Source organism: Danio aesculapii, chromosome 15, assembly GCF_903798145.1.
Source record: "Danio aesculapii chromosome 15, fDanAes4.1, whole genome shotgun sequence".
Lineage (NCBI taxonomy): Eukaryota > Metazoa > Chordata > Actinopteri > Cypriniformes > Danionidae > Danio > Danio aesculapii.
This window is the reverse complement of record NC_079449.1, coordinates 17,063,799-17,091,781: the sequence shown is the minus strand read 5'-3', so window position 1 is coordinate 17,091,781 and position 27,983 is coordinate 17,063,799. Positions and strand designations below refer to the sequence as shown.

At 35.8% G+C, this 27,983-nt stretch overlaps 1 protein-coding gene across 1 annotated transcript in view; it reads left to right on the top strand.

The window, feature by feature from the left end:
- The window catches only part of b3glcta (beta 3-glucosyltransferase a), a 161,180-nt gene that overhangs the window by 119,303 nt on the left and 13,894 nt on the right, over positions 1–27,983 (top strand). The window contains exons 6-11 of the mRNA XM_056474024.1: positions 1,830–1,941; positions 5,230–5,366; positions 6,186–6,249; positions 9,593–9,724; positions 18,165–18,234; positions 22,924–23,037. Of these exons, the coding sequence (XP_056329999.1) occupies positions 1,830–1,941; positions 5,230–5,366; positions 6,186–6,249; positions 9,593–9,724; positions 18,165–18,234; positions 22,924–23,037 (629 nt within the window). The remainder of the gene's footprint in view (positions 1–1,829; positions 1,942–5,229; positions 5,367–6,185; positions 6,250–9,592; positions 9,725–18,164; positions 18,235–22,923; positions 23,038–27,983) is intronic.

The following is a 27,983-nucleotide window of genomic DNA, read 5'->3' as shown; positions in this document are numbered from 1 at the left end:
GACAGACGAACACTGACTACGTTTACATGAACATCAGTAATCAAATTATTTGCCTTAATCTAATTAAGACAATAATATGATTAAGGGGTTTACATGAGTTGCTTTTTGATTGTTTCTTTCATGATCCCGTTTTACATGTCATAATAAACACATAATTCGATTAATGTCTCCAGAGTTTCATGCAATTTCGGGTGTTTCATTTTTAATTTGTCGACTTTAACTGCAGTTTGGCACTTTCACCTTCATTCAGAATCATTTCATGCATGCCCGGCGTGACAAATGAGATATTGGATGCAACTATGAGCTCCTGGAAGACTGTTGTTTCAATGGAAGTTCATAGCGCATGCTGAATGGAAGAATAAAAAAAACCTCTGCATTTCACGGTGCAGGTGTTTGTGGTCTGCACTGACTCAGTAGCTGCAGAGAGTGTCAAACAGCCATGTGTGTGTGTGGACTATCCTGTCGCAAAACGCAGTGAAAAGTCCTACATTACGGTAATAGTTCGATTAAGGTGTTTACATGTCTGTACTGCACTTCAATAATGCGACTAAAATCCGCATACTCCACACGTCTTAATTCGATTTCTCTTTAGTTCGATTATGACCTTAATCAGAATTAAATTAGTCAAAAATCGCTGTTTACATGGTATACTCTTATTCAGAGTATTGTCATAATCGCATTAAAATTGAATTATTGGTGTCCATGTAAACGTACTCACTGACACTATTTTTAAACATCTTATCTAACAGCAGAGAGAAAGTTTTTCTCTCGCACTTGAGCCGCATCTGAAAGAAGTGTATTGGCTTTAACACTTAAAATGATGTTGACACCCTTTTTCGGATAGAGATGTACCAATTGTAAGTGCTGTAAACGGAAGTTCCCCTTCGGATGAGGAACTCCAATGCTATGTGGAAACTTCCACTATGGGGATTTCATCAGAAACCAATCATCTGAAAGAGTATAAAAACGGGCCAATGAAATGCCAATGAGTTGGCATCGTCAGCGTGCACAGCTGGCGTCAATGACAATCAGTCATGCTATAAAGACGCAGCCAGTGCCATGCCCGACATCCTTTTCTAGCTGAAGAGACTTTCACGCTCAACAGCTAAGGGACAATCTTTGTGGTGAAGGAACATAGCATTTCCGTTCCCCCACTCAGGGAACGAAGGGTTACTTTAGTAACCGTAACGTTCTACTGTAAGCATCCTATCAAAAGACACTGGTCGCCCTCCTGCATTTAAAAGGGGCTTGTTGGGTTACAGGCATGTTTGTTTTGGTGCTTTCAATATTTCAATTTCAATATCATTTGGCAAAATTCACTTGAATTTCACTAATTAAAGAGACAGTTACCTTATAAATATCAGTTCTTTAACAAGTTATTTGAGTAAAGTATTTAGTGACTCATTGATAATGTTCTTGTTTCTGGACTGAATACATCAGTGTTTTTTGAAGAAATCTTTTGAACGATTTAGGGAATAAGACTCTTTTTGAAGTGACACTAGTGCATAGGTGTCAAAGTCAGTTCCGGGAGGGCCGCAGCTTTGTTCATTTTTGCTCCAATCCTAATCAAACACAGCTTATGCAACTAATCAAGTTGTTCAAGATCTTTTTTAACACCTGATTATTTGGATTGGCTGTGTTTGATTAGGGTTAGAGCAAAACTGCAGAGCTGCGGCACTCCAGGAATCGAGTTTGACACTTACAGTATGCACTAGTGTGTCATGACTGTCTTGACTGTATTTGGTTTTAATAACTGGTATGTATGAACTCACTTACTGCTTTGTCTCTTTGAAATTGTTAATAATGCAGATATGTATTTTTCTCTTTAGCTTGTCATCACAGTTTGGCAAGAATTCATCTTGGATCATGTTTCTGGAGGAGGACACAAGAGTGAAACTACAAAAACTTCACGAAGTACTCAAAAAATTTGACCGCAGAAAAGTACGAATTTTTCACAATCTCTCAAATAAGCAAAAATCAAACAAAACTTACAGTTAAAACATATTGGATGTTTTACAGTCAAGAAAAAGTGTATTAAGACTGTTAAAGTATGTTGTTATTTAAAGCTACAAGAATAAATCAAGACATTTTGTTTCTCTTTACTCATGATGAGTACAACATAATTTTTTTTAATCTGTAAACTACTGATGATAATTTAGAGCATTTTTTGGCAAAAAAAGGTGTGTTTTTAGCCACCATGATGATAATTTCTACACAACATAAGACCAACTAATAACAAATACCACCTTTTAACATATTTGGTCGAGTATAAAATAACATTTTATCTCAAACCCATACCCAGTAACCTCAATAAAACGGAATAATTGACCTAATTTTTTTGCTGTATTGTAAAGTTTATTCATAAACTAATTTCGAGAGGATCACATGCTTATGATTGACCACGGCTGGTCCTGTATTAGCTATCACATGGTTTACCAATCAGATGAATTCAAACACACTATAAATAATAGAGTTTCATACCTTAGTTATCTTTGTATTGAAGAATCCCCCATCCACCCCATACTCCTACTCCTCTCCCTCTTTCCTAGATTATCCAGAATAGGGTGGCTCAGTGGTTAGCATTGTTGCCTCACAGCAAGAAGATAACTGGTTCAAGCCACCTGACTGGGCCAGTTGTCAATTTTAATGCATAGTTTACATGCGGAATAAGTGAATTGATTAAACCACATTGGCGCAGTAGATGAGCATTTAGTTCTAGGCTCCAATATACGTCTTTCAGTCACCGGTCTATCTTGCCATAGCAATTCCAATAATCTATAATAGATTAGAACTAGCCAGCCATAACTAACCCAGGAGAGCTCTCGAGACCTTGTTACCTTGTTACAGTATCAATCATCAGCTAAATAAGCTGATGATGGACCTCCATTACAGTTAAGGAGAAGTTTTTATTTTTAAAGCTTTAGTTGGTAAATTACCACAGTATATAGATCTAACTCGTTGTAGATCAGATCAGCAGATATACTCTTATATTATATACCTTATAATATATCTATATTATAGAAATAAAAATAAAAATAAATAAATAAGTGTGAACTCTTTAAATGAAGAGTTATTTAAATGAAGACTTCATAAATGTTCCTACTCTTCATGAGTTTAAGCTATAGTAACATTTCTAATCATTAAAATGCTGTATCATTTAACGATACCGTAAAATCCCAACTGACCAGTCTGTTTGATGTGGAAATACATGTATAAATTTGAACAGGCCTGTCTTTAATGGATTTTAAATCATGCACCTCCACCTATTATGAATATGCTCTGAAAGCTTTTCAGTTGTATTTTTTTCTCTAAAATGTTATCAGTGTGAATTATTTTGAATGTCAGACTCAAGGGTATAAGCTTTTTATGCTGAAAGTTGTTATATGAAATTGATTTGCCGTTTGACATTGATCTTCTCATGGAAAAGTGAAAAGATTTATAGCGTATCAACTGAATGATGATTAAAAACACCACTTTTTTCATGTTAAAATACTTCAACAGAAATGATAGAAAATTGTATGCTATTAAATGTGTCCATTAGTGGTATCCATACAATTTAAACAGGGCCGGAATGGGACTCCTTTTCAGCCCTGGAGTTTCGAGCCTTAGACCAGCCCACTTCAGTTCATGACTGACTATATTAAAATAACCTCATTTCCAATTCAGTACTTCACAGTGAAGATGTATTTGAACAGTTACAAAATGCAATGTTTAACAGTATCAGAATCTATTTTTTGTAAGTATTAGTGCTCATAAATATCTAAACCTTAAAATGAAAAATATCAAATAAATACAAAAATAGCCTATATTAAGGTATCTGAAAAAAATTAAGATTGAAATTAATTGGTGAATTTTCTAATGACGCTATCCTGTGTTTTTCAAGGAAACAGCTGCTTTATAACTTCAAATATTTTTCATAAACATGAGAACATTAAAGGGTAGCTAAATCTCCAACACTAATCTTTAAAACATCAATATGTCCTTTTCTGCAATATCTGAATATATATTCTGTGCAGAATTGTTTACAGATATCCAGCCTTAAACACAAATAAAGAATAAAACAAGTATTGCACAGCTAACTGTCACTCGTAGACATAAATTCAGATTCTCTCAGGCTTTTTTTTCACTTGCTTGTCCTGTCGACCGATTACTGAAATTCCAGCTGCCTGTTATGTCAAATGTACTGAACAAGTGATTCAACACTGGTTTATTTTTTTGTCTTTTGTAATACAATCTTAATGTAAACTACATTGTGTTGACTCACTTGTACGGCACATTCAGTATTAAACTAACCTTTATAGAAACAAGCTTTTTAATTAACTTTTCCCTCAAAGAGCTGTGGTACAGAAAACTGTGCATATACTTTAAGAAACAGAAAAAGTCCACCTTTTTCCACACAAATCACTGTTTCATATTATTAGTTGCATGGTGCATATTATTAGGCTGTAGTGCAAATAATTCATATACAGGTACTACTGATTAAGAGGTGCACTTAGGTTTGTGCTTTATTTTTTATTATAGTTTTTTAAGATCCTGGCCTCAGGTGTTCCAGTATTCCAGTTTTTTTTTTTTTTTGTACAATTATGAATTAAAACTCTTATTTTATTATTAAAAAATACATATACTGTTTGCAGTCAAGTCCAAAATTATTGAGGTTCCCCTGTTTCTTCCCACTGTCCAAAGACTTACAATATAAGTAACTGACTAATCCAAAGTGGCATCATAAGTCACACTCTTAGCCAGCTATATCTCTTAGCTATTTCTAACACGTTCACAAGCAGGGGAGTTCTCGAGACCTACCTGAGCTCAAACTCCCCTCTCGGCCTTCAAATGGAAGGGAGCCCTGGGCTTGAGGAAATTCTGAACTCAGGGCTCTCTCCTGGGACAGCATGCCAAACATGCTTTATAATCAATCATCAGCTAAGTGTGAACTCTTGAAAATAATTCTTGTGTTGAATATTCATTATGGTCATTTGTAGCATTCTAGAAGTTTTAAGTCATGAAATAAAAGAGCATTTAGTTTGTCAACAGATCAATAACTAGATATTATTTTCGCACTGACTGAGGAAACAACCTCAATTGTCCTTTCAGTGCAAACTGAATGAAAATCAGGTTGGGCAGTGCAATAAAATGTGCAGTCTGAGACCACCACACAGTGACAGCTGTTGTGAAGTGATTTAGCCTGAGATGACCATCACAGTGTGATTGATTTCCACATTTTGTTCTCAGGAGTGGTTTCTTGGCAAACCACTACATGATGAAGAGTCCACCATCATCCATCATTATGCCTTCTCAGAGAACCCCACTGCTTTCGAGTACCCAGACTTCTCTGCAGGATGGGCTCTCAGCATCCCTCTCGTCAACAGGTCAGAAAGGACATCTTCAGCCAAACTGATTAGCGGTCACAAAGCAGATATAGGGTTCATTTGCTCCAGTAGGATTTTTAGCAATATTAATTAAAAGTGTTGCATTTGATTATCTGTAATGTTTTACTGAAATGTTTTGGAAGCTTTGCATTTGAGAGGGATATTAGAGGGTTATGCAATAGTAATTATTTACTATATACTATAACACCATAAGCCCTCCTGTGAAATGTGTATTCTTTTTGAATTATTTCCAAAGAGTTGTTTAATGGAGCAAGGAATTTTTCACAGTTTTTTCGTTATTATATATAATTTTTCTTTTGTAGAAAGTATTATTTTGTTTAGTTTGGCCGAACAAGCAGTTTAAAAAGGTACAACAATTTTTAAGGTCAACATTATTAGACTCGTTGACTTTTTTTTTTTTTCTTTCATTGACTACAGAACAAACCACTGTTGTACTATGACTTGCCTAATTAACCTAACTTGCATAGTTAGCCTAATTAACCTAGTTAAGCCCTTAAATGGCACTTTACGAATACTACTTTCCTGCAAAATAGCTAGTCACTTTTTCTGTACTTTCATCAAGACAAAATAAATAAATTATTACAAATTAGTTATGGCAACTAATTGCTGTTTGGTGTTTCTCTCCATTAAACAGCACTTGGGAAATAAATCACAGGAGGCTACAGGCTAATCATTGACTTTAACTGTATACATTTTCTATATATGCATTGTGACATTTGCATGGAATTTCAGTGTAGCAGTGGTATTACCAAGATACATACGCAGTTGTTCTCTAATTTGAGTTATTTCACATTTTAGGTTGGCGAGCAAAATTGAAGATGAGCCTTTAAAGTCGGACTTCACTATAGATCTAAAACATGAGGTAAAAGCTAGCAAACCCTGTGTTACTGTTTATATGCATTAAAATATTCACTAAATATACAATGTGTAAAAGTGGTTTACCCTTGCATGAAAATAAAGACTGCTATTTTACAGTACTAACGTTTAATATTATAAAAGGTTTTTGAAAGTCTCTAATTCTTGTCAATGCTGTTTTTATCTGAAGAAGAAAAACAGTATTATTATATGAACAATAATACATTAGCATAAAAATATTATTTCAGTACAAAATTACAGTAAATTCAATTTAAAATCTTGTTTCATATATTTTAACATTCTTTTTTTATAATTGAATATCATTGTTATTCCAGTCTTCATTAGAGCGTAATAAGTGCAGTGTCTCAAGGAAAAAAAACTGTCTGTTCTATAATCTTTCACACATTTCATCCTCTAACTGGAGCAGCTCCAGCAGTACAGGAATCTACTGTCTCATTTCACAGGAACATTTTGTATCTCCACCTTCTTGATCCCCATTTCCATCTCCATCAGTCTCCCACACTCACTTACCCGTATGTCCCTTAGAAGAAAAAAAAAAGAATAATTCCCATCCAGTATCATTAGTCTCAGAAAAAAATCCCATTCAGTGTGCCCTGTTTGTTCCTCTTCAGCTTCTTCCCTCCAGAGATGAGAACGGCAGTCCTGATAATCTACTACCGAATGCATCTTGAGAATCTCATTTCCATGTGTGGGAGAGATATCTTTATTTATAGAAACTGTATTTGTGATCATCTTTAATTTTGTCTTCCTTTAAAATGAAGCCTTTGTTGAACACTGAAGAAGATAATATTTAGGAAGTCTCAGTTTCGTTGAGGAGTCATGCTGTTTTGGTTAAAACTTCAAGACTTCTTAACATCTCTGAAAAAAATGACAGGTTTTGAGGAACATCATAATCGAATGTCCAATTTCTTAGTATTTTTGTTTTCCAATGCAATTATCATTATGCAAGCTGATGAAATGGAGTCTTGCTTTCTGAGAAACATACAGGCCTTGGAAAACAAGTCAGTACTGAGGAAGAATTTCACTTTCTGTACATTGTTATATAATATAGAGTAAATGTTATTGGTAACACTTTACAGAAAAGGTTCCTTAGTTAATGCCTTTACTAACATGAACTAATCATTAACAATACTTGTAAAGCATTTATTAATCATAATTAAACATTTACTAATGCATTATTAGCATCCAAGTCCATGCTTGTTAACATTAGTTAATGCACCGTGAGTTAACATGAACTAACAATGAACAACTGTATTTTCATTAACTAACGTTAACTAACATGAACAAATACTGTAAATGTATTGTTCTTTGTTTGTTCATGTTAGTAAATGCATTAATTAACATTAACTAATGAACCTTTTTGTAAAGTGTGACCAAGTCTTTTCCACATTTTAGTGTTTATGTGCAGAGTTATACATTTTTTTTGTGAAATTAATTCCTTTCAATTTATCTTTATTTCTATAGCGCTTTTACAACGTAGATTGTGTCAAAGCAGCTTAACATAGAAGTTCTTAAAAATTGAACTGCATCTGTCCAGTTTTGTGTTGAAGTTCAGTTCAGTGTGGTTTAATTTTCACTGCTGAAAGTCCAAACACTGAAGAGCAAATCCATCGATGCTCAGCTCCACAATTCCCAAACCAAATCAAGCCAGTGGCAACAGTGGTAAGGAGCAAACTTCACCAATTGACAAAAGTGAAGGGAAAAAAACCTTCTGAGAAATCGGGCTCAGTTAGACACGACTATTTCTCCTCTCACCGAACATCAGAGCTGCACTCTAGGCACCGGAGGCTGGAGAGCACTGGACGTCCATCGTGGAGAAACTGTCCATCGTTTGTCACTGGGGTCTTTCAGGAATCAGTCTCATGCTCTCCACTCCTCTATGACCATCACAGCTTCTGCTCAGGATATGGCCTGGTCCAGGATTATGGAGACCTCTAAAAGTGCTCTATGGCTGGCATCATCTCTTAATCTGTGTTGATCCTTGAGTTCTCAATGGTTGGCATCATCTCTTCACAGGTCTTAGATCACATCAATGGCGTCGCACAGTCTCTAGAGGCCTTGAGATGAGTATCTCCAGGTGCAAAAAGAGAACAAAGAAAACAATTGGCGTAGCTGCTGTTTTAGTGTCTTTGTACAAGAGATATTATATTTCAATGCAATAAAAAATGCTATAAATGGAAAAAGCAAATATAAAAATAAACATGTAAAGCTGTCTGGTGAATTAGAACAGGAGGAGTGTGTCCTACAGGTGGTTTGTCAAGCCCACTCAACTGCGTGGACCACACTCATGCATTATACTGTTAAGTGATGCATTGTGGGTATGCTTTAAGATAAGTCTGTAATCTAGTTTTGAACTGAGAGAGTGTGTCTGGCCCTTGCACGTTATCAGGAAGGTTATTCCAGAGTTTAGGAGCCATAAATGAGAAGGCTTGACCTCCTTTAGTAGACTTTGCTATTCTGGGTACTACCAGAAGCCCTATAATTTGAGATCTTAAAGAGCGGGTTGGATTGCAGTGACACAGAAGGTTAGTTAGAAGCAATATTTTATAATCAATACAGAACTTAACAGGCAGCCAGTGTAAGGAGGATAAAATTAGGGTGATTCGGTCACATTTTCTAGACCTGGTAAGAACTCTGGCAGCTGCATTTTGCACTAACTGAAGTTTATTAATAGAGGATGCTGGGCAACCAGCGATAATGAGATAATGCATCTGATCGTGTGCTCTCAGTTGTCATATTAAGAGAACATATCAAGAGAACAGATTGTCCTCTTCAAAGTATTTATCTTTTTTGTTATCATAAGATGGTTGGTTAGTTGGCAGTTTCATTGGACCTCACAGTATTTCTTCAAAACAAATTCTTTTGTGTTAAGTCATACATGTTTTGGGATGATATTAATACATTGTGGAGAGGTAAGCATGATCGAACACCCAATGAGGGGGGGAGAGCAGGCTTGGAGCCCGGCGGCTAATCAGCAGGCCAATCAGAAATAATAAATAACACCTGTTTATTCTAGTGATTGGGCCGGAGAGACAACCTTCTTAAGGAGAACAGAAGGAGCAGCCGGGAAAAGAGGGAGAGAGCACACACACACACACACACTACGAGTGTTGTGCACTCAGTTGAAAAAATAAAAATTAACTGCTTACCTGAATCACCGACCCTGTCTTCTTCTTCCCTCAATAACGAACTTTGCTACATACATTTTTATATAATTAAATTTATAAATTTTGAGGGTAAACTATTGCTTTATTATTGTATTTATTCACTTAAAACAAGCATTCTATTGCAATTAAAACAATTGAGTTGAATTATTTTGTCTCTAACAGGTGGCACTGTATATCTGGGAGGATGGCAAAGGACCTCGACTGACAGGCGTCCCTGAACTTTGCACGCTTGCAGAGCACAATAAGAGAGCTCAGTCCTGTGCCACCACTGTCAGCAGCCATTCACCACTGTGTGTAGGTAACGCTTAACACTCCTGCACACACTCCTAATGAGCCCACAGCAGACAAGTTGCAAACCCGTGTTAATGTTCGAGGCTCTGGTAGATCCGATGAAATGTGGTTTGTGCTAGATGTAGGCTTTGGATAAAAGGGAAACTGAAATTGAGAATCAGTGAGTGAAGGAATATCATGATATTACTTTTATAATAAGAAGAGGATTTTCTTAACAGCAGTTTTCAGCCTTTCTACAATAGTATTCAGTGACTCAAAAAACATTTTCAGTTACTCAAAAAATGTTTTCAGTTGTTTGTAATTTACAGGATTAAGGATTAAAAAGTGTCAAATACACTATTTGGCCAAAAAAAGTCAGTTTGCATTTAAAGAAGCAATGATTTTTTAAAATAATTTATTTAACATTTTTGACATTTAGCAAACATAAATAACAGCCATTAAGAACAGAGATGGAAAGAAAAAAGTGAGAAAAAATAGAGAAACCGTATCGGTACACATTTAAATACATCAAAAACACTGTAAGTGGGGAAAGAAAATAAATAAATAAACAAACAAACGAAGTACATAACTATATGAGGGACAGATAAAATGTACATGTATACAACAGTCTGGTAAAATTCAAGGCAATAAAGGGTTACAAACTGTTTTATTAATTAATTAATTTATTTTTTATTTATTTATTTATTCATTTATTTTTTATTTAATAATTTATTAATTAATAATTTAATTAATATTATGAAATATATTATTTACAATGAATCTTTGATTAAATCTTTGTTGTAGTAATTAATTTGTTTCTGGCATATTATATGTTTGCCAACAATTCTTCTTACCTAAAATAATGCTGTCAGGGTTCTGCCACTCTGGTCTTGTAAATTCTTGTTTTGGTGGCAGAGTCCGGACACTAGCTCTGTTTTGTCTTGTCCTGTAGTGCTCGGCTCGAGTTTTCTTGGGTCGAGCACTTGTTTTGTCATTGTCTGGGTGCGCGTCATCAAAGGTGCGCGCGGACCGTGCGCGCTCCCGCTTGACGCGGGCGCGCGGGGTCTGCGCGTCCTTGGGACGCGCGCTCTTGTACTCGTGTTTGTTTTGTTTCGTCAGCATCGCGCTGTTTCATTCTCAGCGTCTCCGTCTTGTTGGTTTCGGTTTTGGTTGGCGCTGAGATGAAACATGCGCGTTGCATTTATGTGAGCGCACGGTAAGGTGTTCACTTATCGTGTGCTCGTGTCTTGCGTCTGTTGTCAAAGCACGTGGCTCTGTGTTTACATGGGTCGCGTGCTTTTGTTGTGTGCTTTGTGTCTTGTCATACGAGCACGCGGTTAATGAGTTCTCTCATTGGCTGCGTGTTCTAGTCTTGTTTAATGTGAGCACCTGGCTTGTGTTGTCTCCTTGTGTCAGGTGCTCTCCCGTCTATTGTCTAGTCCCACCCTCCTTGTTAACCCATTATTAGTTAATTATGTTCATCTGTTGTGTATTAATTTAACCCTGCTTATATTCTCCTCATGTCTGCTGTCCTGTGCCAGTTCGTCATCGCATCATATGTTGTCTAGACTTCCCCCGTGTTCCAGCTCCATCACCCCAACCAAGTTTGTTTCTCTGTTTGTTATAGTTTAGTGTTTTCCCCCTCGGGGTGGTTTTTGTTGTTGTTGTTTTATTTTATTTTTTTTTATTAATAAATCATTCTGTTTATGCATTTGAGTCCTCGCTCCCTTTTTCCCCTTATCGGATCGTGACAAATGCAGTCTGACACCTTTTATTTTTTAAAAATGCTGAAAGTAGACTTCATTTGACACTTTTTTTTTTCTCTTTTTTTTTCTTCTCTTTTTTCAGTTTTAATATTTATTTATTTTAAACAACCATGTTGAGATACTTATCACATGGCCACACTCCAGGATGGCAATGCAAAGATTCATTGGGCTGAAGCTTAATTTTCACCCAGTTGAAAATCTCTGGTTTATATTGACTTTACAGAGTCTTTCCTTAGGGTCTGATAGTGACCGTCTTTACATTTGATTATGTGTATTCTTTTTTGACGCCGTTGTTTTGACAACATTATGCAAAGTGACAGTTAATTTCCACCTGGAGCTGCATTTGTTTTATGCAAGATTTTGTGTTAACATTGACAATTATTTGCCTTAATCTGAATATGACAATAATATATGTTCCTTTTTAAATGTTCCTTTCATGATCCTGATTTACATGTTATAGCACATAATTCGATTAACGCCATTGCGTCACAGCAGTATCCACATTTCCTCCCGAGTTTCATATAATTTTGGGTGTTTAATTTTTTATTTGTTGACTTTAACTGCAGTTTGGCACTTTCACTTTCATTCAGGAACATTTCATGCATGCTCCCTATGAAAATTAGACATTGGATGCAACTATGAACTGCTGGAAGAGTGTTGTTTTAATGGAATTTGATACCGGACGCCAAATGGAAAAAAAAAACTCTTCATTTTTTGGCAAAATGCGGCAAAAATCCTACACGATGGTAATACTTTGATTGCGGTGTTTACATGTCTGTACTGCACATCAATAATGCGACTAAAGTCTGCATACTCCACATGTCTTAATGTGATTCCTGTTTAGTTTGATTATGACCTTAATCTGATTCGTACTCAATGGGAGAAATGATCATGAGGCATCAACTGTCAACAGATCTTCAGTGAGATTCAGGTCAATTAGTGGTCAAATTATGTGTGAAATTTAAAGCTTCTTTCACAGTTTCATCATAATAAATCTTTGCATTGTCATCCTGGATTGTAGCCAATGAATATGTCATCTAAGATGGTTGTTTAAAAGAAATGATTCTCAAAAATGCATGAGAAATAAGTGAGTTGTTTTTTCTCATCAGAGTTGCTCATTACAGTTCAGTACAGGGGTTGGAAATACATTTTCAATGGAGGAATTTCTAGTACTGCTTTGACTCATTTACACATTTTTACACACAAAAACTCTTCAACTCTTCAAGAGTTCTCACCTATAAAATAGCATTACAGTACAACATCAGTTTTTTGGAATCTGTTTTGAAAAAGAAATATGTGGATGTAAAAGTGTGAATGTGAAGCAAACTGAACTTGACCACAAGTGTGGGAACATCCTAAGATAATAGCAGATTGAAGATATTACTGGCTTGAAATAACAGTAATGAGATCATTTGGTTTATAATCTTATCTTTAAGCAACAGTGTGTCTAGCCTTGTGTGAGCACATGACCTTTGCAAAACCGATCAAGCGCATCAGTACAGAGTATGATGAAGTAGATGTTTTGACAAATCGCTCATTATTCTGCTATATTTAGTCTCAGAATGTCTGGGTTTGCCCCGACTGAAAATTATGAGGCAAATGAAAAATCCATTTGTCCTAATCCATTCCTATTTCAGCCTGAAGATGAGCGATGTGCTCACTGCATAATTGTTATGATTCAAACTTTACACAAATGACTATCAATATGTGAAGTTTGCACACATCATCATCATGATCAAGGGCTTTAAAGCGTTTGTCCCCTGTTTTCATTATGAGCCATTACAGTCTCATTGGTTTAAGTGCCACTTTGTGGTTTCTTTTTGCAAGCATTATACTACATTATTCATAAGCAGCTGGACCCGAGACTAGAGCTAGACAGACTTATTTGTAAAACGTTTATAGCCTTAGTAATATGAATTAATTGAACCACTTATCATTCATATTTTTTTCTTTATTGTGTATGTTTGCATCTGTAATGCATTGTTCTCTACATTTAAAGTTCTATGCAAAAATAATAGCCCACCATCAACTTAGAACAGAACTATATAAACTGTATATGTAGTCCCATAATAGTCAGTGTTTAGTGTGACCTCCTTTGACAACAAGCACTACTTTAATTGTTTTTATTCCTTTTTTGTGATTAGTTACATCCAAAATAAAAGTTTGCTTTGACATAATATATGTGTTTGTACTGTGTATATTTATTATGTATATTTAAATACACACATGCATGCATACATTTAAGAAAATGTTTATTTATATTTAGCTATAAATTAATTATGTATATTCATTCCGCCGTGGCAACCTATGCCGAAGGAAAATTAATGATACAAATAACATATAAATTTAAATAAATATAAATGACAAAATTGTTTGTATAGGTTTGTTTCTATGTGTGTGTTTCACATATACATAATATATATATATATATATATATATATATATATATATATATATATATATATATATATATATATATATTATACACACAGGTATATTATGTCTAAATAAACCCATTATTTTGGATTTTATTAATGTTTGCTCAGCACTATTTATTTATATAATGTGATTTGTAACTCCGTTCAGCACTTCCCAGAGTTGGGCTGTCATATCTTTCTTTTTCTTTACAGGCAATCTCATATTGCCTTTAGAATATTCAGATCTGGACTCTGTTGAGGACATTCCATGGCTGTCAGTGTTTTATCAGCTGTTTTTCTATCCAAATCTGATTTCACAGCATTAGCAGTGTTTTTGGGACTATTAACAAGTTAAAAACAAAACCATTACCAATGAGTGCTTTCCAGAAGGAACAGCATAATGGTTTAAAACCTGTCTGCACATTTCAGGATTCACAATCCCGCCAATTCAGAAAATAATGCCAACAGCAGTGGCAGAAATGCAGCTCAAACCAGGACCAAACAGTCATTCCTCCATCTTTCTTAAACTCTGCCAAACTATTAGACCAAATCAATTCTAACTCCGGACTTCTGGATTGTATTTCAGAGGTAGAAATAAATGTATATATGGGCTGTGCATGAAATTGCATACTACTTAAATAGATAGATTAAGTTCACATTGTTCTATATAGTATACGTGTGTGTAGTATGAAGGGAACATCCATCATTTATCATTACCTACCCACGTCAGTTGCATCGATTCACTCTCATTTTTAGTTTACATGTGATAGTAAAGTGTCCATTGGAATACACTTCTGAATCTTGCCAGAAGTCATCCAGGTACTTTTCCCCTTCTAATTTTCAAATACTAAATTTTTTTACATACTACTTGACTATATTTTGCTTTCCACATACTATATATAATAGACAAGTATACAATTTTGGACATACTGATAATCAATATACCATCACATTAAAAAAATAACTGATTTAATGATGTACTGTATAAACTTTTATACACTACTGTATGTATGTGCAAAAATAGGCAGTATTTTAATTCAATTTCTAAGCCTTACTGTTCATAAAAAGATTATGGAAAGCTAAATGTTTTTAATAGCCATTCTTATTTTCAGCACAATATTAACAGCTGTGTTAACTGCGGATTATTGTGAAGTGTGGAGGTTTTATCAGGGCATTTCAGTCAGTAGCAGGCTCTCCTCTGGTGCCCCCGTGTTTGGTGGTGTCTGACAGCAACATGCAGAGTCTCCTGCTGGTTAATATTCACAGCGGCTCAGATCAAAGCAGTGTCTCCCTGAAGCAGCGCTGAGCTCTCTTATCTCACAGTTACGCTTATCAGGACTTTACATGCACTCCTCAGATCCAGAACCACAACCTCAACCAGAAATGCACAAAAACACACACTGGCACCACACAAAAAGAAGCCGGATTGCTGTTTTTGTGGAAAGAGCGAAAAGCATAAGTTCGTTTTGGAGGAGCTGATGTTTCCTGATAAGTGACCTTCATTACTTTTTAGTTTGTGACTCTTATAGAGGTGCAGTTTTGCTTACTGAGCCTGCTGATAATGTCTTGTTAAAAATACTCATTTATTAAAGAATGAAAACATTCATTCAATATTAAAGAAAAACATTTATGTTGGATTTTAAGGGATAATTCACCCATTAGCCTTATAGTGTGTTTATATACTTTCTCCATGTATCCCCACAAATAATGGAGAGACGTTAAATAATATAGTACATTAATCATCCTAAATCTGGCCCAACTATGGTTATTACTGTATAGTTTTCTTTTTTTAACTTGCTATTCTGAACCAATAATAGAAAACAGAAAGCAGTTGAAGGATGGCGTTTTTAAATCAATTATTTATCTGACTCAATTATAATTAATCTGACTCCAGTAAAGTTATCAACATTTATAAAGAGAAAGAATCTCAACGCCTTAATGAACAACTTTGACTGCTTTAAGTTACATGTTTAAATATACAGACAGTAGAATTAAACAAACGAACCAACTGTATAGAGAAACTTAACTGTAACATATGCATTGCGGAGTAACAAAGACAGTAAAACTGCCTTTCTTAGCATGTTAGGTTACACACCGATTTGCGGGAGACGCAGAGTAAAAGCTATTCTCCTCGATTAACAGTTACCGTTCCTCCTTATACCCTGAGCAAAGCATTGTCAAACATGAGTACCAAACCCTCAAAACCAGCTAAACATCAAAGCAATGTTGAGGAGATAGTGGAGGAGATGTACATTAGCATACTCTCCTCAGGCCATGACTCAAAAATAGTAAATAGATTGTATATTAAAATACATCAATGTCTCTGATGATTTCATCACTTCTACGCTGAAGTCATAAACTGTCAAATAACATCAAACATGACAAGTTATATGAAAAACGATCATGAGTAGATGAATTGCGTATACGGAAAAGCACATGGTTTCTGTAAGACAGTTGGCAGAGATGTGTATTGGAGCTGTGAGGAACGAATGTCCCAGTTGTCCTTTATTAGCATAGAAGAAATAGTATATATTTTCTCAGCTTACATCTTTTAATTAGTTTTAATGTCAATACTATTTTTGTTTAATTTGTTGTACATTTTATTGTAATTTTAGTTAATTTCATTAATGGTTTTGTTAGTTTTAGTTTTTATATCCATTCATTAATTTTCATCCACTTTTCCTCGGCCGGGTCGTGGGGGCAGCAGATTTAGGAGAGAACCCCAGACTTCCCTCTCCCTAGACACTTCCTCCAGCTCCTCTGGGTGGACCTCGAGGTGTTCACGGTTCCCGTCCTTCCGGTGGGACATGCCTGGTACACACCCCTAGTTAGGCATCAAGGAGGCATCCGAAACAGATGCTGGAGCCACCTCAGTTGACTTTTCTCAATGTAGAGAAGCAATGGCTCTACTCCGAGGTCTTCCAGGGTGACAGAGCTCTTCACCTTATCTATAAGGGTACGCCCTGCCACCTTGAGAAGGAAACTCATTTCGGCCACTTGTATCCAGGATAGAGAGAGAGAGACCCAAAGCTTATGACCATAGGTGAGAGTAGGAACGTAGATTGGACGGTAAATCGAGAGCTTTGCCTTTTTGCTCAGCTCCTTCTTTACCACAATGGACCAGTACATCAACCACATTACTGCTGCCGCTGCAGCAATCTGCCTGTCAATCTCACATTCCATCCTTCCCTCACTCATGAACAAAACCCCAACCTCGAGATGGCAAACCACTTTTTTCATTGTGGATACAGTTTTTATATTGCAGTTTTATATATTTAGTTTAAATTTTGGTTTTATTAATTGTAGTTTATTTTTTTTAATGAAATGGTTGCACAGTTTGCATTAACTCTTGGTCAAACATCTTTGTAATAAAATAAAATCTTTTGGATGAGACATTAAACCTTAAAAAAATCCCATGATCTTCTATAAAAAGAGTAGGGGTTTTACCTTCGCATCCTGGCCAAATTTGCCCACTGGCCTCTGTCCATCTTGGCCTTTTAACCTTGTAATGTGAAGTGGGACGCTGACAACAGAGTGCAGATCCAAATGTAGGGTTTATTAGTAGAATGGTCCAGGCAAATCCAAAGTCATGGTCATAAACAGGCAGATGGTCAAAGGTATGCAGCAAACAGGAATAAACAAACAAACAAAGCGAGAGTCAAAACAGTGCAAGCCAGGGCAAAGGAAACGTGTCGTAATGTAACAGATAACAAGACTCGAGAGTGTCGAAGTGAGCCGTATATATGTGTAGTGTAATCAGTACATTACAAATGAGCAGCTCCCAGATGTGAGAGTGTTTGAAATCAACAGAATAAGGAACAGGTGCATGTGAGCGGTGCATGACTGGATCTGTAGTCCATATGGAGACAGGATTGTAGTCTGTGTGAATGTGAATGTTCTCCAGTGATCTATGAGGGTTAGATTGCTGGTGATCATGACAATATGTAGTTAATCATGCCTAGTTTACACATTTTTGGTAAATGAAGAAAAGAAGCAGATGTTTTATATAAAAAATATATTTTTATTTGTAAACGTGAATTATTGTTTCTCTATATAACCTGAACGTCATTTTTGAATATAGTAGTAGTGTGGATTTAACTCTTGATAGCCTTAATATGTTCACTAATTTAAGGTGTCGTCAGAGATGTCTAAAATACTTAAAGGAGGGACGTTCTTTCTTTTCACTGCACTTGACATTATGTAAAGGGAGTGAGGGCTTTCATCATATCACTGAGCATCATGCAGTCTGTCAGAGCCTTGTCTGCTCTTGTGTGTCTCCAGGGTGAGCCTGTGAAGATCGAAAACATCTTCGTAGCAGTGAAAACTTGCAAGAAATTCCATTCTGACAGAGGTGAGTGCTGTGTTCTTAATAATCAGTGCTTATAACATATACGCCCTCACAAGTGTACTTCAACTCCTCACATGAGCACTTAGAAATGTCACATGTCAGACACTGTAAAGAGTCAACTCCTGCCCACCCTCGCTTCCAAAAAAAAAAAGACATTTTGGTTACACTTTGGGGACACTTCTCACTAAAATTTAAAGTTCACACATTAGTTTGGGAACCAGTTTTCACAGTTATCTACTAGAATATTACTAGAATATTGTTGTTTTAGTAATTAATGGGTATTCTACATGACTATATTTCATATTTTTAAATCCTACCTCATTGTTTTACAGCACATTCCTAACTAATAAATAACAATAAGCAGAAAAGCAGATGTATATTTAGTTAAAAGTGTTTATTTGTCTCCTAATTAGTGTGATCAACATTTACAATTTAATCCATTGTTTGTTCTTTTTGGTCACACTTTAATTAAAGGTACAATTTTTTTTAATGTAGGGTACAATTCAGTTGTTAAAAATAATAACACTAATAAAAAATTAAGCTACAATTCTAGCTATAAACAAATCATTAACTACTGTATGACGTCTGTCCCTAACTCATAATTCACTACTTATTAATAGTTATTACTGTATATATTTATCATTAGTTATTGGGTAGGATTATGAATGTAGAAAAAGACCATACAGAATATTTATTTTATACTGTAAGTACAAATAAAAAAACAATATACCCTTGCAGCCAAAGACTCACTGAAGCTAAGCAGGGCTGAGCCTGGTCTGTACCTGGATGGGAGACCACATGGGAAAACTAGGTTGCTGTTGGAAGTGGTGTTAGTTAGGCCAGCAGGGGGTGCTCAGCCTGCAGTCTGTGTGAGTCCTGACGCCCCGGGGACACTATACTGTCAGTGAACACCGTCTTTCGAATAAGACGTTAAACCAAGGTTCTGACCCTCTGTGGTCATTAAACCGAGGTTCTGACCCTCTGTGGTCATTAAAAATTCCATGCCACTTCTTGTAAAGAGTAGCCTGGCCAAATTCCCTCTATCAGCCCTTGCCCATCATGGCCTCCCAATCATCCCCATCCACAGAGTTGGCTCTATCATTGTCTCTCCACTCCACCAATAGCTGGTGTGTGGTGAGCGCACTGGCGCCGTTGTCCTGTTGCTGCCTTCGCATCATCCAAGTGGATGCTGCAAACTGATGGTGGTGTGGAGAGACCCCCGCCCCCTTAATGATTGTGAAGTACTTTGGGTGTATGGCCATACAGGACAAATGTACTATATACGTACACATTACATTACAGTAACTTAATAATATGCAGGTTATAAGCCACTAGTTAATAGTGAGAAAATGGTCCTTAAACCAAAGTGTTGCCTTTTTTTAAAATGTTAAAAATTAAACAGGGAACCTTCTGTTTTTACTTTATTAACAACACATTTATAATTTGTTCTCATTACAAACTTGTTTTGGTTCATGTTGCATCTTCAAATGCACATTATAAGTGATTTAAACTCACTGCATTTACAGATATTATTAGAACTAATAAAGAGTTACTGGCTAACTTCATTAGTGTTTGATTTAGTGTTCTTTTAAGGCCCTGAATAGGCAGTAAAACTGGGTGTAGTTTTTAATCTTTTTCCCTCTTTTCTGTCATAATCATCAGCATTTGGAGGTCAAACATTATTTTTGTTCTTTATTTCTTTGTTTTTTTATTTAATACATTTGAGCGGACACTGCCATGGTAAAACTTTAGGTTTGGAAAGTGTTCTAACATTTTAAAAAGATGTGTTTCGTGTAAGACTAAGGAATTTTGTTCATTTATAATAGATAACTGTTCATTTAGAAAGTGATTTTATTTTTGAGTTTTCTGCACCATAGTCTTAATCTTCACTGCCACATAATCCTTCAAAAATAGTTCTAATATTTCTTCTTATTACTATCTTGAAAACAGTTACTGTTTAGTTAGTTTATTGTGGAAACAGTAATGCTTTTTAGTAACACTATAGTTTACATTACCTGTTCTCACTATTAACTGGTGGATTATTACCTGCCTATTAATAAGATATTAGCTGTTAATTATAACTTATAATGCATTTATTCTGCACAATCTTATACTCTACATCCCAAATTCTGTATAATACCTAAATCTAGCAACTACCTTAATAACTGTCAATAAGCAGCAAATTAAAGGCGGCATGGTGGCTCAGTGGTTAGCACTGTCGCCTCGCAGCAAGAAGGTCACTGGTTCGAGCCCCTACTGGGTCAGCTGGCATTTCTCTGTGGAGTTTGCATGTTTTCCCCGTGTATTGGTGTATGCGAGAGTGTATGGGTGTTTCTCAGTACTGAGTTGTGGCTGAAAGGGCATCTGCTGCTTTAAACATATGCCTGAATAGTTGGTGGTTCATCCCACTAAGGCAACCCCTGATAAATAAGGGACTAAGCAGAAGGAAAATGAATGAATGAACGAAACAGCAAATTAGGAGTTTACTGGGGCAAATGTTGTAGTTTATTAATAGAAATAGTTAGTAGAGGACTAGTTCACTCAAAAAATGAAACATATGCAATTAATTAATCATCCTTGACTTGTTCCAGACCAATTTGAGTTGCTTTGTTCTGTTGAGCACAAATTAAGATAGTTTGAAGAATGTTAGAAATGTTATCCCCTAAATAGCGGGAATTGTTCTGTAAAGAAAAATGTGACCTGTTTTTCTTACAGCATGTTGTTTGTTTAACCATTTGTTAAACCTGCTCAAGTCTCCGCTGATTAAGTCTGACGTCTTGCTCCCTTTTAACAGTTTAGCGGGCATCACTATTTGACCTCTGAAGTGACTCAGTATTGAGAGATGTTTGGCTGAACGCCCTGATGGGCATCACTCCAGTCTTCTCTCCGCTATTAGAGCCCTTCATGGCAACTCTGAGCAGTCACTAAGCACCAGGCATCAATTCAAACTTAATGAGACAGATAAAGTGTTGCCGTTTGAATTCAGCAAAACCATCTGGGAGGGAAAAATGCCGAACTAACTGACACGTCGGTTGCATCTAATTGCACCGATTATCATAATTATCTCTCGCAAGTCACTTTGAGGAGATAGTATTAGGAAGAACATGATATTTCCCCTTCAATTATTTTGGGATAAAAGGGCTGCATCCACAAGCCCTGGTAAAAATGGAGGCATTGTTATTGTCGGAAGAGCTAGTTACAAATCGTTAGCTACAAAATGGCTCTCTTACCTGCTGATGCTGATACTTGACATGTAATGGCATTGTAGTGGATTGTTTAGATCTTGTGTTTGATTCCATGGGGTAAAATTCAATTTTACAGTGAGACTCTGCAGGATGCAACACTTTTTTTTATCCACATGTGAGTTTTGAGATTTTGGCTTTTCATAAAATTATTATCATTATTTTTAAACAAATATTTGGAAAACATTCATAATACATGTTTAACCCTTTAACTACCCACTTTGAATGTTATCACTTGATCGAATGGGTGTTATCAGCTAATAGATATGGGCCAGTAGGGGCCTTCTGCGCCTTGTGGTAGGCTCAGAAGACTGTTATCATCCATCCACTTAGTTAATCAACTCTACTAATAAAGAAGACTCCAGATCTGTTTTTAGATTACTGTGATGGTTGGGTTTAGAGTTGGGGTAGGGGTAGACGTTAATAAAATACAATTATTGGGAAATTTAATAAATAATATTAATAATTCTTGTTAACTTCTGGCCACAGCCGTATGTGAGCTACATAGCCGATTAACCATGTGGATGGATGATAACAACCTTCTGAGCGTACTAGTAGGTGCAGAAGGCCCATACTGGCCCATATCTATCAGCTGATAACCAATCAGCTGATAACCACTGATAACGCTTATTCAATCGAGTGATAAAATTCAAATCGGCTGCTTTAACTTAGGGTGTTTTCACTCCTGCCTTATTTAGTTCGGTTGAATCGCACTAGAGTTCGTTTTCCCTCTTGGTGCGGTTTGTTTGGGCAGGTGTGAATGTATCAGTTGCACTTGAGTGCGCACCAAAAGGGGACCAAAAAAAGCATACCGAGACCTCCTTGAAGAGGAGCACAGTATGCTCAGTATAATCTCAGTATGCTTTAAAATGAACCCTGGAGCGGTTCATTTGTGGTGAGAACATGATCCAAACTAGACTATACGGACAAAGTAGAATAAAATAAATAGAAAACATCAGTTTGCATCATCAATCAGCATAAGAGCTGTTTTAACATCTAAAATGAATGGAAGTGAATGAGACCGGAAGTCTCCAACCAAACAGATTCAAGTGGCTGCACCCGCTTGTACACAAAGAATAAGGTGAATTATATTGTCCTGATTAAAATTAAAATTTTCCCAAAATCTTCTCCGTAAATATTTTTGAATAAAAATTTGAACCTGACTTTATGCAATGTTCAGTTTTTTCTGCTAAAATATATGCAGAATAGCACAAATTTACTTAAATAGTGGAGCATTTATAGTCAGACAAAAACATTTTTAGAAAAATGCTGAAAAATACTAATATATAATCAGTCAACTAGGGAAGTTTTACTCTGTTTACCTGCAGTCTCTTCCAATATTAAAAATAGTGTACAGGAACTTTTATATTAAATGTTATGATCTGAAGATTGTGGGAGTTATCTCTTGTGTGGTGAAGAATTGATTGATTTTTCTGTTCGCTCACAACAGTTCCCGTGGTGAAGAAAACATGGGGTAAACAAGCCTCTCTGCTGGAGTATTACAGCGATTACGCGGATCCCTCCATACCAACCATTAATCTGGGAGTGCCAAACACAGAGAGAGGTACGTTTTCAAATGTGTTTAATATGTGATGGTTTTACTAAACAGAAACAGGCTGTGTTTAAATCATAGGTACTGTTATACGCATAGCCAAGCCAAAACCCATTCATGAGTAGCTTTTTTAATAGAAAATGGCACAACAAAATCTGAATATTTATTACTATAGGTAATATTTTTATTTCTTTACTGTTATTTCAAACATACAGTATATATGCATGACAAATATCCTCTAAAATGCTTCACTTTTGTTTATAATTTGTCTATTTATTAGTTATTCTCATTACAAAATTGAGGTTTGGTTGAATGGTGCATGTTCAAGTTATAAGCTACTCAGGTTTACTGCAGTTGCAGAGATGGAGTTCACATAGATCTTTTATGTACAAACTAAGTCACTCCATGAGAAAACTGTTATCATTAGGAGCTGCTCAAATTAATAAATCACACTGCTTTGCATCTGATTACATAGAGTTGAAACAGTGTTTGTGGTTATACCATATTGTTTTCTCAGACATTAGGTGCGTCCCAAATCATAGTAGATCATACGTAGTAGAATTATGCACTATTTTGTTGTATAGATAGTGTAAGTAGTGCGTTCACACTGAAAACTCTAAAAATAATTGAATTAAAAAATAAAGTGCACTTTAATTACCCGGATGATGCACTTATTCAACCGGTAAAAAGAAGTGTGGAATGATGGACACTTCACGCACTCAACGGCCGCTGGTTTGCTCACGTAGTTGAAGGGGCAGAGCGATCAGGCATGCATGTTGGATAACTTTATTTATTTTGATTGTGAAAGCAAAATTCTTCTACAAGAGTGATTATACCGCCTCTCGATGGTGAATGCGGTTATACTCATGACAGGTATTATTTGGTAGTTTAGTCATTTATTTCACTAATTTGGCAACCGTCAAACATCATCAGGGAAACGGTTTGAACTTCCGCTTAGTAAAATAACCATTAGTGTTCCATTTGGGACGACACTACATACTCTCCCATCTATCTGTTCAAACATCTTGTGTCCCGTTTATTGTCTGTAACTTTCAATATATCCTTGTAAATATTTAATGTCCTTTCTATGTACATATTTTTTGCATTTATTATTATCACTATCTTTGTAAATAAACTCACTTTATTGCATTTAGTTAGTCTTGGTATTTTCTCCCTCACTTGTTGATATTGTGCGTTTTGCTTATGTGTTTCACCCAAAATGAATGTTACTCTCCTTAAATTGTAACAATATACTATGGTGTTGAGTGTGTAAGTGCATAAGTGCATAGTGTATTGTGTCCCATTTGGGACGCAGCTATTGTTTGAAATAATAACAATAACAAGTTACCTTCCCAACTGCATTTGGTGTTATTGTAGGATTGGCTGCAAAACTGTAAAATAAAAAACATCCCAAGATGTGAATTAAACTTATGCACAAAATTTGAATATCACATTGAATGAAAAGTTTACATCTGAGAGAACAAAATCGTCAATTTCTGATAAATAGTGCCAAATATCAATAGAAAAAAAGAAATTTGCTGTGGTAAGAGAAGCCGCTGTTTGCCTTTTTTCTCATAACTTGCTTGAGTCTTATAATACGAAGATGAAATTAAATCAACTTGTGTTGGCTTTTGAAAGCATTAGACCGCTCTTTGCTCAAAACAGTTCTGGGAGGTAAGAATACTGAAACACTGTTATGATGGACTTTGGCTAAGGGTTTTAGAATGACCAAAACAACATTTCAGATGTTGTGCAATGTAGTTGATGAGATGGTTTGTTCATTAAAGCAGTTTCACTGCACCAATTTTTCTTAGAACATGATCTGTTATGACATAATCACGTGCATGTTTTGATACACTATTTAATCCTCTAAATGTTTTCCCACTGTAGTCCCATTGTGCAATTTTTTCCTTATTGGATAAAACAACATAGGCTTATAATGAAAACATAGCCCTATATACATTTCTGGAGATCGCGAATTATGTAGCCAAAAGAACTTTTTCACGTTTACCAGCTGACTGCTTACCTGCATATGAACAGCTTTCCCGCTGTTACCAGTTTGTCCAGTTAGCTTGCCATGTATGTCGGTGGACTTGAGACGCAGAGAGGAGATGACCACGATGACAGGGTTCAAGTCTGGTAAAAAACGATTCCAGAAAGCGTGAGACAAAAGACAAGCCAAAAAATAAAAAAAAACAAGTAAATAACAGGGTAAGAATGTGGTAAAATCTGAAAACGTGGCTAAAATCAGACGTGGGCTTTCCTTTTTCTGGATTGCTTTTTAAAACTGTCGGTTGGGTTTAAAGAAGTGGGTAGGCGGGTCAATCTGTGCTTTTGAAAACACTATTAGTTGGGTTTGGAGAAGGGGGTGGGTGGGTCAGTCGATCGGTCAGTCAGTCATTCTGTCAGTCAGTCAGTCAACAGTGGCCTCTGGTGGATTTATGCAAGAACAGCAGGCCGAATGGCACTTGCAAGAGAAACTTGAGATCTCAAATAGCATACACAGCGGCCTCAGGTGGATTTGCGAAAACAAAAACTGATAAAAAAAAAAAAACGTAGCACCTGGGACATATTTGGCGCTCTCCACAAATGTATATAGAGGTATGTTTTCAGAATGAGCCTGAGTTGGGATAAAAAGTTTATCCTACTCAGTTTTTAATGCACATTCTCAAAAATTGATGCGCATCTTGCCATTTTGAATGAGCATTTTTTTATTCAATGTTCCCAAAATGTGCTAAAAAAAAGGTGGATGGAAACATACCAACTAGTTTCTTTTCTGAATCCTGTTATCATCCCAATGTTGCATTTTCTGATGATTAGAATAAAATGATGAAAGCATTTCACAGGATGAAGTGAGTTAACACCGTGTGTTCTTGAGACAACTTTTAGTATCTTTTTTCCCAATTCTGCCAAGAGAAGAGCTGATTAGCTGAACTTTCATGGCAGTCTGTCACTGATGGCTTATGCAAATGTGTTCATCGTCGCTTTATGTCTGATCAGAACATAAAGTCCAATCAGGGGCACGAAGTGGAACAGGCACATTCATTGTCTGTGCTGGATACTTTTTCATGTCTTGTAATTTTGTTCTGAGTGCACTTCAGTATAACCCTCCAGCACTCTCACATTTAGGCTTTTTCTGTCTCTCAATTAAAAGTCGAACTTTATAAGTACGTCAGATGGGTCAATCTTTCGCTTGATCACCTGCTCCCTTCTGTTTAATGTTAAGAAAATCTCTCTGCACATTCTGTTCTTCTGTTCGTCCTACTTGTTTATTCATAAAGCCATTAATTTGACACGATGTCTCTGACTAAGGAGCCACTTCAACATATTCAATTCATTTACTCTTTTATTCTAAGCAGATATCTAAGGCAAGTCATAAGAGTGAGACTATGTATCACAGTGTTTGATGTTAAGAGTCATTACTTTAACTTTACATCAGTGCATTATTAGCCCCCCTGAATCATTTGCCCCCTGTTTATTTGTTTTCCCCAATTTCTGATTAACAGAGAGCAGATTTTTTCAACACATTTCTAAACATAATAGTTATAATAACTCATTTCTAATAACTGATTTATTTAATCTTTGCCATGATGACAGTAAATATTATTTGACTAGATATTTTTCAGACACTTCTATACAGCTGAAAGTGACATTTAAAGGCTTAACTAGGTTAATTAGGTTAACTAGGCAGGTTAGGGTAATTAGACAATTTATTGTATAACGATGGTTTGTTCTGCAGACTATTGAAAAAATATAGCTTAAAGGGGCTAATAATGTTGACCTTAAAATGTTTTTTTAAAAATTAAAAACCTCTTTTTATTCAAGCCGAAATAAAACAAATAAGACTTTCTCCAGAAGAAAAAATATTTTCAGACATACTGTGAAAATGGGGCTGCATGGTGGCGTAGCGGGTAGCATGTTCGCCTCACAGTAAGAAGGTCACTGGTTTGAGCCTAAGCTGGGTCAATTAGCATTTCTGTGTGGTGTTTGCATGTTCTCCTCGTGTGTGCGTGAGTTTCCTCCGGGTGCTCCGGTTTCCCCAACAAGTCCAAAGACATGCGGTACAGGTGAATTGGGTAAGTTGGCAGGGTAAATTGGGTAAGGCACTAAGCTGAAAGGAAAAGGAATGAATGAATGAATGAATGAATGAATGAATGAATGAATGAATGAATACTGTGAAAATTTCCTGTGAAAAATCATTTGCTAAATATTTAAAAAAGAAAAATAAATTCAAAGGGGGGCTAATAATTCTGACTTCAACTGTATATATATATATATATATATATATATATATATATATATATATATATATATATATATATATATATATATATATATATATATATATATATATATATATTTATAAACTGTATAAATATACAAATATTGCTGCTGTTGGTCTACATAATGTACTTTTTAGTTTTTTTTAGATGAGAATTTAGTTGTTTATAAGGATAGTGCCAATTTTAAAAATGCATAAGTTCAGAGAGTGGCGGCCATCAGCCTGTCATACTGAGAGCAAAACAGAATACTGAACAAAAACGGTTGCGCCACATGATGAGACAGAGACCACATAATAAGTGCTTAGTGTTTTTGTTTCGTATTTTAAACTACCGCTGAACAAATCATTATAAAACAGCTAAATGACATTCTAAATCGATCTCTCTCTTTGTATTGTATAGTGCTGTATTTATTAATCTGCTAGTGTTTGCTTTGCTTGAGCTTTTTCATGGTTAATTATTGTGATCTACTGATTGCAACAGAGAAATACTGGTAAATCTCTTTAAATTGATGGCATTTCATGTCATTCAGCCTCATAATCTTAAAATGTCAGCAAAAGTTACATGTTTTGTCATCACTTTAGACATTACGCTAGAGATTCATTCAAATACTAGCTCTAAAGTGATATGTTTTTAAAAACGTTTTCTGCTGTTTTGACCGTCATCCGCAGATGTGAA